This window comes from Polistes canadensis, unplaced genomic scaffold, assembly GCF_001313835.1.
Source record: "Polistes canadensis isolate GaletaPanama2010 unplaced genomic scaffold, ASM131383v1 scaffold_75, whole genome shotgun sequence".
Taxonomy (NCBI): Eukaryota; Metazoa; Arthropoda; class Insecta; order Hymenoptera; family Vespidae; genus Polistes; species Polistes canadensis.
Window position 1 is genome coordinate 588,421 of NW_014569622.1, and position 16,981 is coordinate 605,401.

The window sequence follows — 16,981 nt, forward strand, 5'->3', positions numbered from 1 at the left end:
TATATATATACTTATAGATAAAAATATTAGTAAAAGAAAATCTATCGATAGATAGAGACAATTAAAGGGTAAAAAGATAAGAAAAATGTGAATATGTGTCGTGTTAGGTTAGCGGTGAGAGCGTATGATGAAAACGGTAATGGAGATTTGTATCATCAGGGTTGTGCCGTTGAATATTGGATACGCGGGACGGAACGATGATATTCTCTTCAAACTATGCAGACCAAGTTTAGAAAAGTGATATCGCCTTCGCAGTTGTGTAGATGGAAAGCGGTGTTGGAAAAAGGTGGTACCAAAAGTGGGCGGAAGAAGAAGGAACACGAGGAGGAGAAGGAGAGGAAAAGGAGAAGGAGGAGGAGAAGGAGGAGGAAAGGATATTACGTATTTCAGAATACGTATTAAATAAGTTTTGGAAAGGTAGTAGGTAGCGTACGTTGAGAGGGGTGAAGTAGTAGTTCATGACATGGATCCTTCCAAGGATAGCCGTTGAAAGGAAAGGAATATGTTCTTCTGGTTCTTCTTCTTCTTCTTCTTCTTCTTCTTCTGCTTCATCTTTTTTCTTTTAATTTTTTCTTATTTTATTCATTTTTATTTGTTCATTTTATTAACTATTTTTCAAACATTCATATATAAGGAGAAGAAAATTTGTCAGTTGTTCGCGTCTTATCGACAAGTTAAATAAAGGAAATTGAACTCAAATCGATCTGTTCTAATTTCATCATAAGATAAAAAAAAAATGAAACAAGGATAAGGAGAGAGAAAGAAAGGGAGACATATATATATATATATTTTATATTGACAGATATTAAATTTAAAATATATTCGATTCCAGATAAAATCGATTTCTTTTAAACATGCAAATCGACGACTACTTCTACTCAGAGTATTTTTTGCTCTTTTCTCTTTTTTTTTTATTTTTATTATATTTTAAAGCTACACCTCAATACCCTTTATTCAAAGCCATCTACATGAAACGCAAAGACGGCGTGGGTTAAACAAAAATTGATAGAAGGAAACATCAACGATTCGAAATCCGAATATTTAACGAATTTTCTTGCTTTTTCTTTCTTCCTTTATTTCTTTACTTTTCTCTCTCTCTCTCTCTCTCTCTCTCTCTCTCTCTCTCTCTCTCTCTCTCTCTCTTTTTTTTTTTGGAACGAAGCAAATATAGGAGCTTTATAGAATGGTTGGTTGTTCATTCGATTTGAATCTATTCACAGGAAAATAACTTGATCGATAGTTTATTTGCGTTTATATCGGAAAAAACTCGAATAGAATTTGTTGTATGAGCGCCAATAATTTTTATCGCTTTGTACATCACATTATTTTTATTTTAATATAAACATAAGGTTTATTAGAGAGAGAGAGAGAGAAAAATATTATGGAATTATTTAAACACAAATAGAGAGAATTAAAATTACTTTGAAAATTTTACAAGTGGCATGTCTCCACGATTTTCTCTTCCAAAGATATCGAAAGATGTGGTAAAAAAAAAATAAGTAATTTTCTATATTTTAAAATTTATTAACTAAAATTTTGTTTATTTAAATAAACAAAATTATACAATTATCTTTAGAATAGTACTTATTTCGTGTTTCTATGATTTTTCCTTTCGAAGATATCGAAAGGTAAAAAAAATTCAATTTTAAAAATTATTAACAATATCAGTTTTATTATAACAATATTGTTGATTTGTTTAAATAAATGGAGGATAGACTTGTCTTTAAATTGCAACTTGTTTCATATCTGTACGACTTTTTGTTCAGAAAATATCGCTTTTGAAAGATTTCATTCACTTGACGTATAGTACAACTGTTCGTAGTAGTAGTAGTAGTAGTAGTAGTGATAAGCGTGCGCAAATTCTTAGAATTTATATAGGTAACTGGGTCATTGACACACATTGAATGAAATTATGTAGGTCAGCGGGTTAACGTAAACATATTTACTTTACATAGAAATATCTCGGGAACTAAAAATCCTAAAAACTTGATCTATATATCATTTTAAAGGATAAACTTTTATATATATTTTTAATTAACAATTTTTTATAAACAATTTTTTATAAATAAATATCTGAGAACTGAATTTATTTTATTTTTTCAAAGAAATATTTAAATTTCGTTTGGTTTATATATAAAATTATATAAAGATTATTAAACATTTTTTGTTTTTCTTTTATATTAAATAAACAATTTATTTATCTTTTATTCAAATGTGCATATCTCTGAAACTAAACGTCGTAGAAATTTGAATCATATACCATTTTAAAGGGCAACATTTTCTCCATTATTTTATGATATTGTTAATAATTATATAACAATTTGTTATAAACAGTTAATAATAAACAAATTCTTATAAACCAATAATGATTTCATTTTATCAAAAAGACATTCAAAATTGCGGCCGATTTACAAAATAACGAGAAAGATTGTTAAACGAATAATTTTTAGTATCCATTATTTATCCTTTTAATATCCAAGTCTTTCCATTAGCAGGGATATATCTTTGGAACTAAAAGTCATAGAGATTAGAAACAAATACGCAAAGTAACTGGTACTCTACGTTTACCCTAGAATACGAGTTTCTCGAACAAACTTTTTCCATATATATATATCAAAAAATAACGTAAAGATATTCAAGATGATCAAAGTTATCATACCCGGTTTTATATACATTAAAACAATAACTTTTGTCACTCCTACATTGTTGCAGTTGTATCCATGAGAGTGGCAAAATGGTAAATACTCCGAAGGCCTTGCTATTGGTGGTACTGGCTGTCCTGGCCTATCCGAACGATATTTTTGGTAAGTTCGAGACACTATTATTTTTATTATTTTTCATCATCATCATCATCTTGGAGTTCATTAATCAAAATAAATCTATAAATCCAAGCTTAAACAGACAGGCAGACGAAGAATAAACAACAAAACAAACACACGAAAGAAAAAGAATAAAAAAAGTAAATAGAAATGAAGAGAGAGAGAGAGAGAGAGAGAGAGAGAGAGAGAGAGAGAGATATATATAGAGAGAAAAAAACAAGAAAATTAATAAAAAGAAAAAAGGGAAATATAATAAAGTAGGTAGAGAAAAATAAACGTCATAAAAAGACGAGGAGTGTTGAGGAAAACTCGCTAATCTACGTATTTGTGTTTTCGCTACGGTTTGAAAACACTTTTCTCTCTCTCTCTCTCTCTCTCTCTTCCTCTCTCTTTCTTGCAATGTTTCTCTTTCTCTATTTTTCGATTGCCTTTACTTGTTTTTTTCACTTTTTCTCCTCTCATTTATAAGCTTTCATCCTGCGTATGATGTAAATCGAGCTTAGCCGGAGTCAATTACGTTAATTTGTTTTACTCTTTTTAAGTTTATCTTATTTTTCGAAGTAACAGTCTCGAAGATCTCACGGCTATTGTCGCTTTCATTCATAATACTTTTCAATCCTATTACTCGTGCTATATGAGGTAAATAGGTCAAGCTTGCCTTGCCTCGTCCTCTCAGAGGAAGTATCACGTCCTATGTCAAACTCTCTTTCCCTTTTCTCTCTCTCTCTCTCTCTTTCATTTTCGTGAATTTCTTATTACGCGTCACTGTTTTCCCTGCCCTTTCTGAGCCCTTTAATTAAGAAAGCTCGCTTTTGATTCTTGTTTACAAGCTTTTAATTCGATTTTTTCAAGTGTCGTCCAAGAGAGAAAATATTTTTCGGAAAAATCTCGAAGAAGATGAGAAAAAGAGACAGAGATAAAGTATATCTAATGTATGTCCAAATCAAATCAAAAAAAATATTATAAAATAATTGTTAATATATATATATATATTTATATATATTATATTTTATTAATTATTATTGTTATTATAGATTTATTTTTGAATCGAAGGAAAAAATATATTATTGAGATAATATGAGAGAAGTAAGAAAGTAATAATATTCGATTAAATTGATGTGATATCTGCAACAAAATCCATAATGATGATTAATAATAACTTTTTATATTAGAAGAAGAATTTTTTATTAACTAAATCTCTTCCATGATCTTGGAATAAAGCTTTGAATACTTTAATGGTCAATCGAACCTCTTCATTTTATTTATTTAACAAGAAAAACTCTTTAATAAATAGATTAAATAAACGGTATTGGAAATAAAGAATATAAAACAAAATTATATCGGAAGATTAAGGCGTCATTTAAAATGATAACAATGATTGATTTAATATATCAATAAGTATTTACATTAATGGACATTTTAGTGTAGAATAAATATAAATTCTTAAATAATTTTATCAAATTAATTACATTATCTTTCATTTTTTGTAATATTATTATTTATATAATAAAAAGAAAAAAAAGAGAGAGAAAGAAATATAGAGATGGAAGTATTAAAAAATAGAAAATAATCGGAATTTCCTCGTAAACGTTCCTTTTAAATCGTTGATTTATATATATATATGTACTCATTCATACATACATATAAATGCTATATTGAAAAGGAAAGAACGTTATAGTCAGACCATCGAATTCACTTGACAGTCAAGTGAATAAATCTTGCATGGTATATGTATGTGCGTTTCGTAATTCATTCGTACACTCGCACATAAACATACACACACACATACACACTTATTTCAAAGCAGATAAACGCAATATCAATTTACATAAAGGTTGGATTAAATATGTTGAAATAATATTTGAAAAAAATCAATCATATTCATATCAAAATTTCGAAAACCACTCGCAAATCTTTTAATTTATCATTTATATTTATATTTATATGTATAAGAGTTCTATAATCGATCGCGTTCTTTCATCGATGTTTTTTTGAAACGAAAGTCGCATTTATTTTCATTCCCTTTTTTTCTTTTTTTTTTCCTTTACATCTCCATTTAGGTGGCGCTTATCAACCGGAGTTTTCTGGTCCTATTAAAAATTTAACGATACCACTTGGAAGGGACGCGACCTTCACGTGCCTGGTCAAAAATTTAGGAGGATACAGGGTAAGTTTCTTTCATGAAATTGATTTAACAAGTAGACTCATATAATATATGAAAGTATTTATTTCGGTGTCAGTAAATTGTGCACTAAAGAAAAAAACAAAATACAAAAAAGAAAAACCTAACTCATTCAAGCATATTATTTTATAGATAAATACTTTGTTCCTATTTTGTTTTATTTTGGTTGTTGTTTTTCTTTTGATTTATTTACAAAATAGTTATTATAGATGTAGTATCAAAATTTTCGACAAAGTCGTTTTGGTCCTTCCACTCTCTGTCATTATGAGCCATATTGTTCGTCTCTCCAGTTTGAAACACGAGTAAGAGGACACTGTACAACAAGTATCTTCTCAAAGTTCAGGTTCTAGTTATTAAACAGAAAGTCTCCTTATACTCTAATATATATATACGTTACCTACATATATATGTAATATTTATTATGTATTTATATCATTTTAATTTATTTAATATCGTTTATTAATATTTATTCAAAGATTTAAATCAGGTATAATGAAATATAATGAGATGAAATAGGATAAAATATTAATTACTCTTTCACTCTGTCTATTATCTAAATAAGGACCAAAATTATGAAGCTTATTGTTTTTGATAAAATAAAATTATTACTAATTATTTGAAAATAATCAATTTTATTAAATATTATCTAAAAAGTTGTTCATTTTTTGTATATATAATATTTATAATTGATAATTGTTATATTTAATAGATTTAATAAATCTTTCTATAAATGTATTTCTATATATTATATAGATATTGTATATGGAAGGAAAGATAAAGAGAGAGAGAGAGAGAGAGAGAGAGAGAACTTTAAAAAGGCTCATTAGTTTAAATGAACAAACCAGAAGGAAGTATCTCATATGTGCGTGTATTTCAATGTAATTTACGTTATGCATAATTATATGCGGAAAAACGAGAAGGATCTTCACTCGTTTTTCCTTGATCCTCTTTGGTGCTTCGGTTATTGACGCTCTTACACGAGTGAAAAGATCTTTAACTCAAAAAGATTATCCTGGACCTGGTAGACAAATCTCTTAGCTCTCCTACTACTTAGGTTTTATCCAAAAAGCGTTTGCCCTTCGAGCAAACTTTCTTCTTCTTCTTCTTATTCTTATTCTTATTCTTATTCTTATTCTTATTCTTATTCTTATTCTTCCTTCTTTCTTTATTTATTTCTTCTTTTTTATTTCTTGCTTACGATGCAACAGGATATTTAATTAAATATATATATCAAAGGATTATTCATAATTTAATATCACTGTAGATAAAGAACAATTAATATTTGCATGTAATATAAAAACGAACTACTAAAAACATATTTCAATGTTATCAAACTTTTCAACTAACCCACGTTTTCAAACCTTCCCACCCACAGATCTATTCTCAATTTGTTTCTTCTTTTTCTTTTTTCGTTTTATTTATACGTTGTTCGAAGCGAATTTTGATAACCTTTTTAAAATGATGTATCGCAAGTTTGAAGGTGCCATTTAAAATTTCAATGATATAGGGTTAACCTGGGAGAGAGTTTAGGCAGGATGAAGCATAAAATTTTATAAATATTGGTTTTAAACTTCCCAAGCATCCCCTCCACTCCTCTACCCCTTCCCCCTACTACCTTCCACCCCATCGTGCTATCCAAATGGACGCGTATTTTTTCTCCTGATTTTTTTTTTTTTTTCCTGTTTGCTTTTTGCTTTCTGCTTTCACAATCGATGTTACTTAAAATCGAAAAGTTGCTTCATTTTTTTTTCTCTCTCTCTCTCTCTCGCAGTAACGAGTTTCAAAAACGAACGCACTATAATTATAATACATCTATATCGTCGAGAAATATCTCATACAGGATTGATCCAAAACTATAATACATAATTAAAATTAATAATCCTACGGATATTTATTCAAGTATAATCAATCACGAGCTTCCTATTTGATCGTGGATAATGATTAAAAAAACAAGAAGAAAAAAAATCCTTACGTCATTAACACACGCGTATATATGTTGTAAACAGATACGATAAAATAATAATCTATCTGTTGGAAGACACAAAAATCAAGAGGAAATTTAAAAAAAATAAAAAAAAATAAAATATAATAAAATAAAGTANATTTAAAAAAAATAAAAAAAAATAAAATATAATAAAAAAAAAAAAAAAAAAAAAAAAAAAAAAAAAAAAAAAAAAGAAAAAGAGCGTATAGAAATTTTCAATCGAGCGATCGGTAAAGATAAAACGAAAGGACTAGATGTTAAAGCTTAAGCGAGGAATGAAAAGGATTTTTCGAAATACACCAAACGATTTTCTCCTATATTTGTGTATGTGTACGTACACAATATATACATGCATCGTATATACAATCTACCACGTAGTTATTTCTTTCTCTCTCTCTCTCTCTCTCTCATGTATCTTGTAGGTATGACTGGAAATAAGAGTGAATGAATGAGAAAGAGAGAAAGAGATAGAGATAAAAAGAGAGAGAGAGAGAGAGAGAGAGATGATAAAAGCGTAGGTTATCATTACACGGTATTCCAACTTTAATTTCGCGTTCTGCTGATTTTTGGGCAGGTAGGCTGGGTGAAGGCCGACACTAAAGCGATACAGGCTATTCACGAGCACGTAATAACACACAACAAGAGGGTATCGGTATCTCATAGCGATCATACCACGTGGAATCTTAATATTAAGGGTGTCCAAGTGGAAGACGGGGGTTTATATATGTGTCAGATTAATACGGATCCCATGAAGAGCCAGGTAAGAGAGAGATATTAGTATTATCTTATTGTTAGATATTATCGTAATATTTCATTTGATTTGAATATTTTATTGGATTTATTTGCGTTATTTATATATATTATTATACATATATATATATTTTTTTTTAGCTATTGCAACCTTGCAGGTCAATCTGTCTTTTTTTTTTTTTAATGTTGCCAGACATATCTTTTATTTGTCAAATATTTATTTTCTATTGTTAAATAATCAACAGACATTCATTGGAAATTTATTTTTTTTTTGTTTAATATTATTATTTCTTAATTTAAGTTTGATCAGTCTCTTTCTCGTAATGTTGTCAGACGTATCTCGTAATTATTTTTTATTATCATCATTATTATTTATTGTCTCATTTGTTTGTTCTCTTTTTTTCTTTTTTTTTTTCTTTTTCTATATTTTTCAAAATATATGTTTCAGACAGGTATGTTGTCTATCGTGGTACCACCGGACTTTGTATCAGAAGATACATCCAGTGACGTTAATGTTGGAGAAGGTGGTCAGGTTAGCATCCACCTTTGCACACACACACACACACACAGATCTAATAACTATATTCAATAATCCCACACTATAGTAAATGTAAACCCTTACAGAAAGAAACATCCTATATACGTATAAAAACCTACTCGCGACATAATTAATTTCCTATACAAAATGTAAACGATTTTAATAAAAATATAATTACACGTTAAATTATATAATAATAATAATCGTACATTGTGTTAATGTATTAAAACTATTTGAAGAAAAAAAAAAAAAAGAAAAAATCATTTGATGGAAGGTATATTACTAGAGTGTTTAGATTTGAAACAATCTTGAAACTCAATCATTCTCTTTATTTAACATTCCCCTCCCTCTTCTCACCCACCCCCTCCCCCATATATCTCGTTTTCAATTGTATCTCGAATGTTTCGAGTGGTTCAAAAGTAACGAATATGACCAGATAGAAGTACATAGGGGGCTATTAGCATAACGCAATAATAAAGTCTATTCTATTTATAATTCCGCTTTCATAACACGTACAGGTGAAGTTAACGTGCCGTGCAAGAGGCGTACCCCCGCCCCGCGTTCACTGGCGTAGAGAAGACAGCAAGGGTATTATAATTCGGGAGCCAGCAGGAAGTGCTTTGAACCAGAAGTCTCACGGTAAGATTTAATATATATCCTACCGTTTCTCCATGTAAAGTAGAATGTACGTATAATTGTGCTCTCCTCAGACGCAATCGTGCCACTCGTGAATATTCAAATGTTCTCTTTCTCTCTCTCTTTCTCTCTTTCTTTCTCTCTTTCTTTCTCTCTCACTTTCTCTTTCTCTCTTTCTCTCTCTCTCTCTCTCTCTCTCTTTCTGTCTTTCGTTTATAAGTACCTACGGAATAATTACCAAGAAAATTTAATTAACTTTCTAAAACAACCGATATCAACATTTTTCCTACGATAGTTTAACAACTAAGGCTAACTGAGTCTTAATAAGCGATTTCATGAATGGCAAATTACTGTGGCTTTTACTATACCTATATGTCAACCCAACCTCTATACATATATATATATATATATATATACATTATATATTTTGTAGTTTATTTATTTAATATCTAGTTTAATATTATATGTTGTTTATAATGTGTAATAAGGTTTTATTTGATATAATGAAATAGGATAAAATCATAAGTATCTAGAATCGTGTAAATTAATAATTAATACTCGTCGTGTTTTATGTTACTTTAAACGTCGTAATTCTTAACAAAGATATAGTCGTAATTATCTTTTTGTTATTCGTCGTCTTTCGTCGTTATCTTTGATACAAAACACACTTGCCGTAATTTCCAAATCAAGACCATGCAAATTCGCCCCTCGGCTTATCTTTTCGGTGCCTATATATACTAATCATCCCCTGTCCCTAACGTCTTTTATCATTTCCCGTAGCGTCTTTCTCGAAACTTGTCGATCATTCTATAACATAAAAAATCTAGAATATTCCTTTACCTCCTATAGGGAATATTTGATAGGTTCGGTGGTAGCACACAATAGGCGATAAACTCAAGTGTTGTCGCCTTACGAACAAAACGCATGCGTTCCCGTCCAGAGAAACGGTCTATTTAATCCTACAATAAATTATCACACACTCATACTCATATCACCAAAATACGACAAATAAGGAATAACATTTTCTTAGCGGTACTTATAAGAAAAATTTTCTAGAAAAAAATTTCTAGAAATATCGATGCACAACACTTTTAATACTAACCACTCCTCGTTATTTACGTCTCTTAAGTTTCTTTTTCTTTTATACGAGACAGAAAACACCGCCTCTCTGTTCACTCTCGAATTTTCTCTCACCCTCACATATATAATATATATGTATAAGTATATGTTACACAAGTTATATTATATCAAATATTTTATATGATTTTAATCGACCAGCCGAGTGTGTTTACGCTCATTCAGAATGTATTAGTTCGAATTATTATATTATTATTATTATTATCATTATTATTATTATTATTATTATTATTATTATTATTATTATTATATTACATATTTTATATTTTATATACGTTTAGCTTATAATCAGAATTATAATTAGATATTTTTAAAATGATATTGCCAATATATATTTGAATGATGATTAACATTTATAATTTTATTCAATTGAAATTTACTTCTCTTTTTTTCTTTTCTTTTTTTTTAATTTCTTTTTCTTTTTTATTTTTTCATTTATTACATTATATTTTCAAATAAAATATTACGAGGAAACGAGGTAACGCAATGTTGGAAACAATTAATACGAGATTTACGTGCGCGTGACTTACATTATATACGAGTGTGATGAGAGAGAAAGAGAGAGAACGAAATTACGATCAATATATTCGCATAGGAAAGAAGTTTTCTATTTAAAGATTCATAAAATGGCGAATCAGGATTATATCGACTATTAAAACCACCCTCTGGTACTTTTTTAAATATCTATCGTCCTTTTACCATTTAACGTTAACCGGAACCAAAAGGAAGTAAAACAACAGAGAAAAAGAGATAGAGAGAGGGAACCAATCAAAAAAAAAGAAAAAGAAACGATACGAACTTTTTCATTTTCCTCCTTTTTCCAGTCTTCCCCCCACCCCTAACCCCCACATTCCCATTCTATTTTTTTTTTGTATTTTAATTTTTTTATTAAGTGAAAAAAGTTTAGCCTCCGTTCATTCGAACACAAAAACAAAAGAAAAATAAAAAGAAGAAGAAGAAGAAGAAGCTCCTATTTTTATCATATTATAATGATCTAGAATGTGAATTCTAAAAGTTTCTTCCCAAGGTAGTATTAATAAATCAATTATCCTTCTTCCTCGAGAGAACTTTTTTTCAAAACTAATTGTTTTTTAATTGTTTTGTTTTGTTTTGTTGTTTTTAATTGTTTTTGTTTTTTGTTTTCCGTTTATTTGTTTCCCTTTCTTATTATACGAAAACAAAAGTATAAAGAAATTAATCGATTTTTCGAATCACTTAAACAACTATAGACCCTACCCCAACCAACCACCCACCCACTCACCCATCTACCACTCTCTTGAAGTATTGCAAATAAATCATGAACTTAAAAGTTCACCCTATTATTTCCAATTGTAACGATATAATCGAATCTAATTTGATTGTCAACGTTTTCTCTCATTGTTATTATCGTTTTATTTTATTAGACCGATCGATCGAGAAAATATTTGTTTGTTGAAAACAACAATCCTTTTCTCTCTCTCTCTCTCTCTCTCTTTCTGTTTCTTTTGACGGTCTGCAAATACTCTTCTCGTTCCTTTCTTTTCTTTCCTTTTCTTTTCTTTTCTTTTCTTTTCTTTTCTTTTCTTCTCCCTTTTCCTTTTCCTTTTCTTTCCTTCCTTCCTTCCGGTTTTGAACCCGATGTAAACGAGGTACTTAGTATTCACAACGGCATGGTGTTACTAATGGCGGGCAAATTCCGTTGCACTATCAGACACAGTTGCAGCACGATGTATATGACTCGAGACATTGCGACACATGGCAAGAGCACTTTTATACTTGCAACGAAAGCAGTACCACCCCCGTTTTCATCCCCCTTCCTACCATTCAGTATAGTTTCCACTATCGGACCACTGCTACTACCATAGCACTGATTTTTCATTCATTATTATGCGAAACACGTTTACCTTTCTAAATCTTTACGATTGACCTACGCCAACCCCTATCACCACCAATCCCCTCCCCCTCCCCCCTTCCTCTTAAGAATAAGACGAACGTGTTGTACTAATAATTAAGAATACTTTTTTTTTTTTTTAAGTACAAATCATTTCCAGGGTGCTATACCTACTAATAAGCGTGAAAAATAAAAGAAATAGATAAACGAGGATCGTAAATAAATAAGTATATTCACGTAAATCCAAATTTTGCAAATTATTTTAATCGTATTTTTTCTTTTTTTTTTTTGTAAATATAAAAGAAAGATAATTTAATTTTTCTTGTAATAGAAAATGATTGAAATCGTTTGCTTATTTACAACAAAAACAAGAATCTCCCCCCAAAATATATACATATATATATCTTAATTAAAACAGTAAAACTTGTGTTATTTTGAAAATAGTAACAAATCGTTATTGAAAATTAATCTTAACGAGGAATAAAGTAAGACTAAAAGTAAATATATCTAATTTCAAAAAAAAAAAAAAAAGAAAAGAGAAAAAAAAAACTATAGCAAAGTCTTATATTGTTAAAAGTATCTAATATTGTTTTATGAAAAAATTCAATGAAACAAAAAGAAGGAAAGAAAAAGAAAGAGAGAAAGAGAAAGTAGATGGAAAAATGTTGAGAACACGCGGCACCCCCATAGCAGTTACGTAAGAGTAACGCGTCCTTGCTCTTTTTCCATCCTCTTTCGAAGGATAGAACGTTGCTCCAGCACTCTCACGCAAGATCTTGAAAATGTTCACGTCTACAAGCTGTCCTTCTCTATTCTCTCCTCCTCCACCCCCTCCTCCCCCAGCACCTCCTTGTCGTCTTCCTCCTTCACCTCCTTCACGCTGTCGCGGATTTCAAGCCGCGGATCTTCTCAATTTAGCTGAAAATCTGACTTTGGTCTTCTACTTGAGATTACGTCCAATTCTAAACCGTCTTGTGGTGTGGCATACAAACACGAGCCGCTTTAATGAGCCATATACCTCGCGACATCCTCCTCCCATTCCCTCACCCCATCTTCCTTCTCATCCTCTTCTTCATCTTCGTTCTCATACTCGTCCTCTCATCCCTCCCTCCTCGTACTCCTCAACGTCCTCTCATCGTTGTTGGTGGTGAATCACAAGGAAACTCTTGCACGGTTTAGCGGTTAACGCTTTCCCTCTTCTTGATGTTACCGTCGTCCTATCAACATTTTCCCTCCCTCGCTAATACCCTCCTCTTCCAACCACCTCCCCCTTCCTACTCCCCTGTCCTACCGTTTCCTCTTCGAACTACTTAACAATGGAAAGCATTAAGGTAACTTAATAGTCACGTGCTCTCTTTCCTCTCTCTCTCTCCTACCCCTCCTCCTCCTCCTCCTCCCTCTTTTAACTCTTCCTTTTTCTTTTTCTTTTTCTTTTTCTTTTTCTTTTTCTTTTTCTTTTTCGAATTTAAGCGAACACACTTAGATAAACGCGAAGACAACCTGTCCTTTCTCAAAGTGTTATATCATTTTTCTTCCTCTATTTTTTCTTCTTCTTTCTTGTTTTTTTCTTCCTTGTTTTTTTTTTGCATCCTCTTGCTTGTCGTTCTTCTTCCTTTTTAAAAATCGTGTCTACGCGCGAGCGTGTGATTTTTTTTTAATTTAATTTTTCTATCTTTTTCTTTTCTTTCTTTTCCAGTTTGTGACGAAATTCCCGGGGAGGAATTAAAATTAACAAAAATTTCTAGGACCGAAATGGGCGTTTATTTGTGTATCGCCAGTAACGGAGTACCACCGACGATTAGCAAAAGAATTTCTATAAACGTTCATTGTAAGTAATTAAATGTAATTTAAATGAAATTCTGTATAAAGGCTTATGAGGTTTTTACTCGCCGAGGCAAACCGCGTCAAGCATATATTCTATCCACGCAAAATAAAAACGAAATTGTTACATTCTAAGGATATGCGTGGATGATTTGTTCAAATAAGAATAAATTTGATCAATTTGATAATAATTGGTTCATATTAAAAACTATATTAACACATTCGCGACCGTTGACGTGAATTCACGTCCTGCAATTTTTGTTTCTGATAATACAGCATAACACGGATTTTGGGTATATTAAGTGCACTTGATTCCAAATATACAAACCATTTTTTCTATTGGCTGTAGTTTTTAAGAAAATCAGTTTCAAAAATTCACACTTTTTTAAACTTCAGACCATATTTGCAGCGCAGCAATTAACGATAAATAATTTCTAACCATGGCAGCAGATTCTGTAAACAACTTATGCAACATCTACTTGCAAATATGTTTGAACAAGGATTAAACCCGGCGAGACCCAGTTTCGGTATAAATTTTTTGGCATTCTTTTCGACTTTACGTCGTATTGGAGAATCTAGGACAAAATTAAACAACACATAATTGCAACATTGAAATTTCAAAAAAAATTTTATAATTTTTATCTTTGCTTTAACGATAAAAGTTTGCGGTAACCAGCTTCAGAATTTTCATTACTTTCTAATACTCGGTATTAAAAACGGGAAAACAATTTGCCGGAGATGCGAGAATTTGTTAATAATTTAATAATACTTTCATTAAATAATTAATTTTAATTATATATATTGATATTTCTTTTCAGTTCCTCCTGCTATTCATGTACCTAATCAACTTGTTGGAGCACCTTTAGGTACAGACGTGGTCTTGGAATGTTACGTCGAAGCATCTCCAATGTCAATTAATTATTGGGTAAAGGAAGGTATATAAACATGTTTTAAAAGATGTCTTTTCCATTGATTGTATTATTCAATTTTATTTTTCAAAATTATAATATAACATCAGGAAAAATGTAATATAAAGTTTAAGCAATAATAGGAAGAATAATTCGCGAAAGAATAATGCGAATCGAAACATTAATTCTATATTTTATATATTCAGAATCATTGAATATAAAAAAAATTATCGATATATGCGCTATTTGAACGGAAAAAAAGAAAAAAAAGAAAATAAATAATATTTTTGATTTTGATCTAACGTTGAAAAAAAAAAAAAAGAAAAAACATTCGATATGATCGAAAAATGATTTTTAATATAAACAAATGTTGTATCCCTCACTTTCCATTTTTGAAAAAAAGGAACGATGTTAATAACCAGTACGCAACACGTAGTCGAGATGTACGAAAAGTCACCGTTCGAAGTACGTATGACCCTGTTGATAAAGAATCTTCAAAAGGACAACGTTGGAACATATCACTGTGCAGCGAAAAATTCTCTCGGCGAGGTTGACAGCACGATTCGTTTGTACGGTAAGTGAAAAAACTTAACGCACCGAGAAAATACTAAAAAAGAAAAAAAGAAGAAGAAAAGGAAGGGAGAGAAAATAGATAAGGAATAGAAAAAGATAAAATAAGAAGTAGAAGAAGAAAAAGAAGAAGAAGGAGAAAATGAGAATGAGGAAGGAAAGGAGAATAATGGAGCAATGTATTGAAAACGATATGTCTCCTTTCTTCTTCCTTTATTTATTTCTTCATTTCTTTCTAACTTTCCCTTTCCTTCATTTATTTCTTTCTTTCTTTCCATTCTTTTCTTCCTTCCTAACATTTTCTATGGACACAATAATATTTCAGAACGATTTATTTCTTAACAAATGTCTTCTTATATTTCACATTTATTTTATTTTATTTTACTCACAATTTTTTTTTATAATCTTCCTGTCGTTGTTTCGTACATTTATTTATTCATTCATTCGTTCATTCATTTATTTTTATCCTTTTATTGACGACACAATAATTTTTCTAAACGATTTGTCTGACAAAAAAACCAATAACATTTCTACTGCATATTTATTTTATTTTATTTACTTTGCTAATAATTCTTTTTTAATATCACCATGTCGTTGTGTCGTTGCATTTATTTATTTATTTATGTTACCGTCCTTATGTGTTACTGTCAATTCAATTACAGAAATACCAGGACCAGCTAAAACGGAACTGGCTACATGGTCTTCCATATACGACGATGATAATAATAATCATAGGATCCTTTATGGTCAAGGGGAGATGGATAAAACGGAAAACAATTCTGCTCATATGGAAATTTCTCTTTTTCATGGTTCGAACCATCATGCACGACTACCACCGACTTTGGCTACGGAGTTACCTACCTCCATCAAAATTGGCAAAAATCGGCCAACCGTAAATGTATCCTCCTATGCTACCGATTTTACCATCAAACATAACACTTTACTTTTATTATTATCATTATTATCATTATTATTATTATCATCCTCATCATCCTCGTTACTATCATCAGCAACATCATCATTATTATTATCATCATCATCATCATCATCATCATCATCATCATCATCATCGTTCACGATCACTATGACACGGTTGTCACAGTGATGACTGTATGATTATCAAAATCCTAAGAATCGAACTAAAGTGATCAGCTGATCGTTGAATTTAATCATTTATTCAACGCTGCACACATATTTGCATATGTATATCCGACATTAATAATCATCGTAGAAAGAATGAAAAATTTATTTCATCATGATCATCATCATCATCATCATCATTATCATCATCATTGTCGTCGTCGTTGTCTTCCTTGATAATTATTTTATTTTGTTTTCATGGATATATGATGCTTCCTCATATTTGTATAAATTAAATAAGTTAGAAAAAATGATGGGTTAAAAAAAAGAAAAAAGAATTAAAGAAAGAGAGAGAGAGAGAGAGAGAGAGAGAGACAGTTGATGAACTTGTTAATATTCATGGGGGGAAAAAAGGAACCCATCGAATGTGTGTATAAGTAAAGGTACATATGTGAAACGCGTTTTCGCCTTGTAACATAATATCAAATTCGCGTTTTTCATTATTCGAGTTTCACAAAACCGACATTTCTCACTAAGAACAGAAGATTAAATAATCGAATAATCTTTTGAACTCAAATTTATTCGTTTTAATTATTATAATATATATATTATATGTGTAGATTATAGAGTAGGGTCATTAGTTTTTTAAAATAAGATCTGAGCATTTAACAAAGTTCACTTTTTAA

The 16,981-nt window shown here is 30.3% G+C and overlaps 1 protein-coding gene across 4 annotated transcripts in view; it reads left to right on the forward strand.

Annotated features, from left to right (window-relative positions):
• The window catches only part of LOC106786533 (lachesin-like), a 55,101-nt gene that overhangs the window by 36,170 nt on the left and 1,950 nt on the right, over positions 1 to 16,981 (forward strand). For 2 of the 4 annotated variants that reach the window (XM_014748019.1, XM_014748018.1), the window contains exons 2-10: positions 2,713 to 2,804; positions 4,880 to 4,986; positions 7,560 to 7,745; positions 8,184 to 8,267; positions 8,792 to 8,912; positions 13,613 to 13,744; positions 14,556 to 14,672; positions 15,049 to 15,219; positions 15,878 to 16,535. In XM_014748019.1, the coding sequence (XP_014603505.1) occupies positions 2,735 to 2,804; positions 4,880 to 4,986; positions 7,560 to 7,745; positions 8,184 to 8,267; positions 8,792 to 8,912; positions 13,613 to 13,744; positions 14,556 to 14,672; positions 15,049 to 15,219; positions 15,878 to 16,320 (1,431 nt within the window). In that variant the 5' untranslated portion in view covers positions 2,713 to 2,734 and the 3' untranslated portion in view covers positions 16,321 to 16,535. Of the gene's footprint in view, positions 1 to 2,712; positions 2,805 to 4,879; positions 4,987 to 7,559; positions 7,746 to 8,183; positions 8,268 to 8,791; positions 8,913 to 13,612; positions 13,745 to 14,555; positions 14,673 to 15,048; positions 15,220 to 15,877; positions 16,537 to 16,981 lie in introns of those variants that run through there. The other 2 variants (XM_014748020.1, XM_014748021.1) reach the window with 2 other exon arrangements.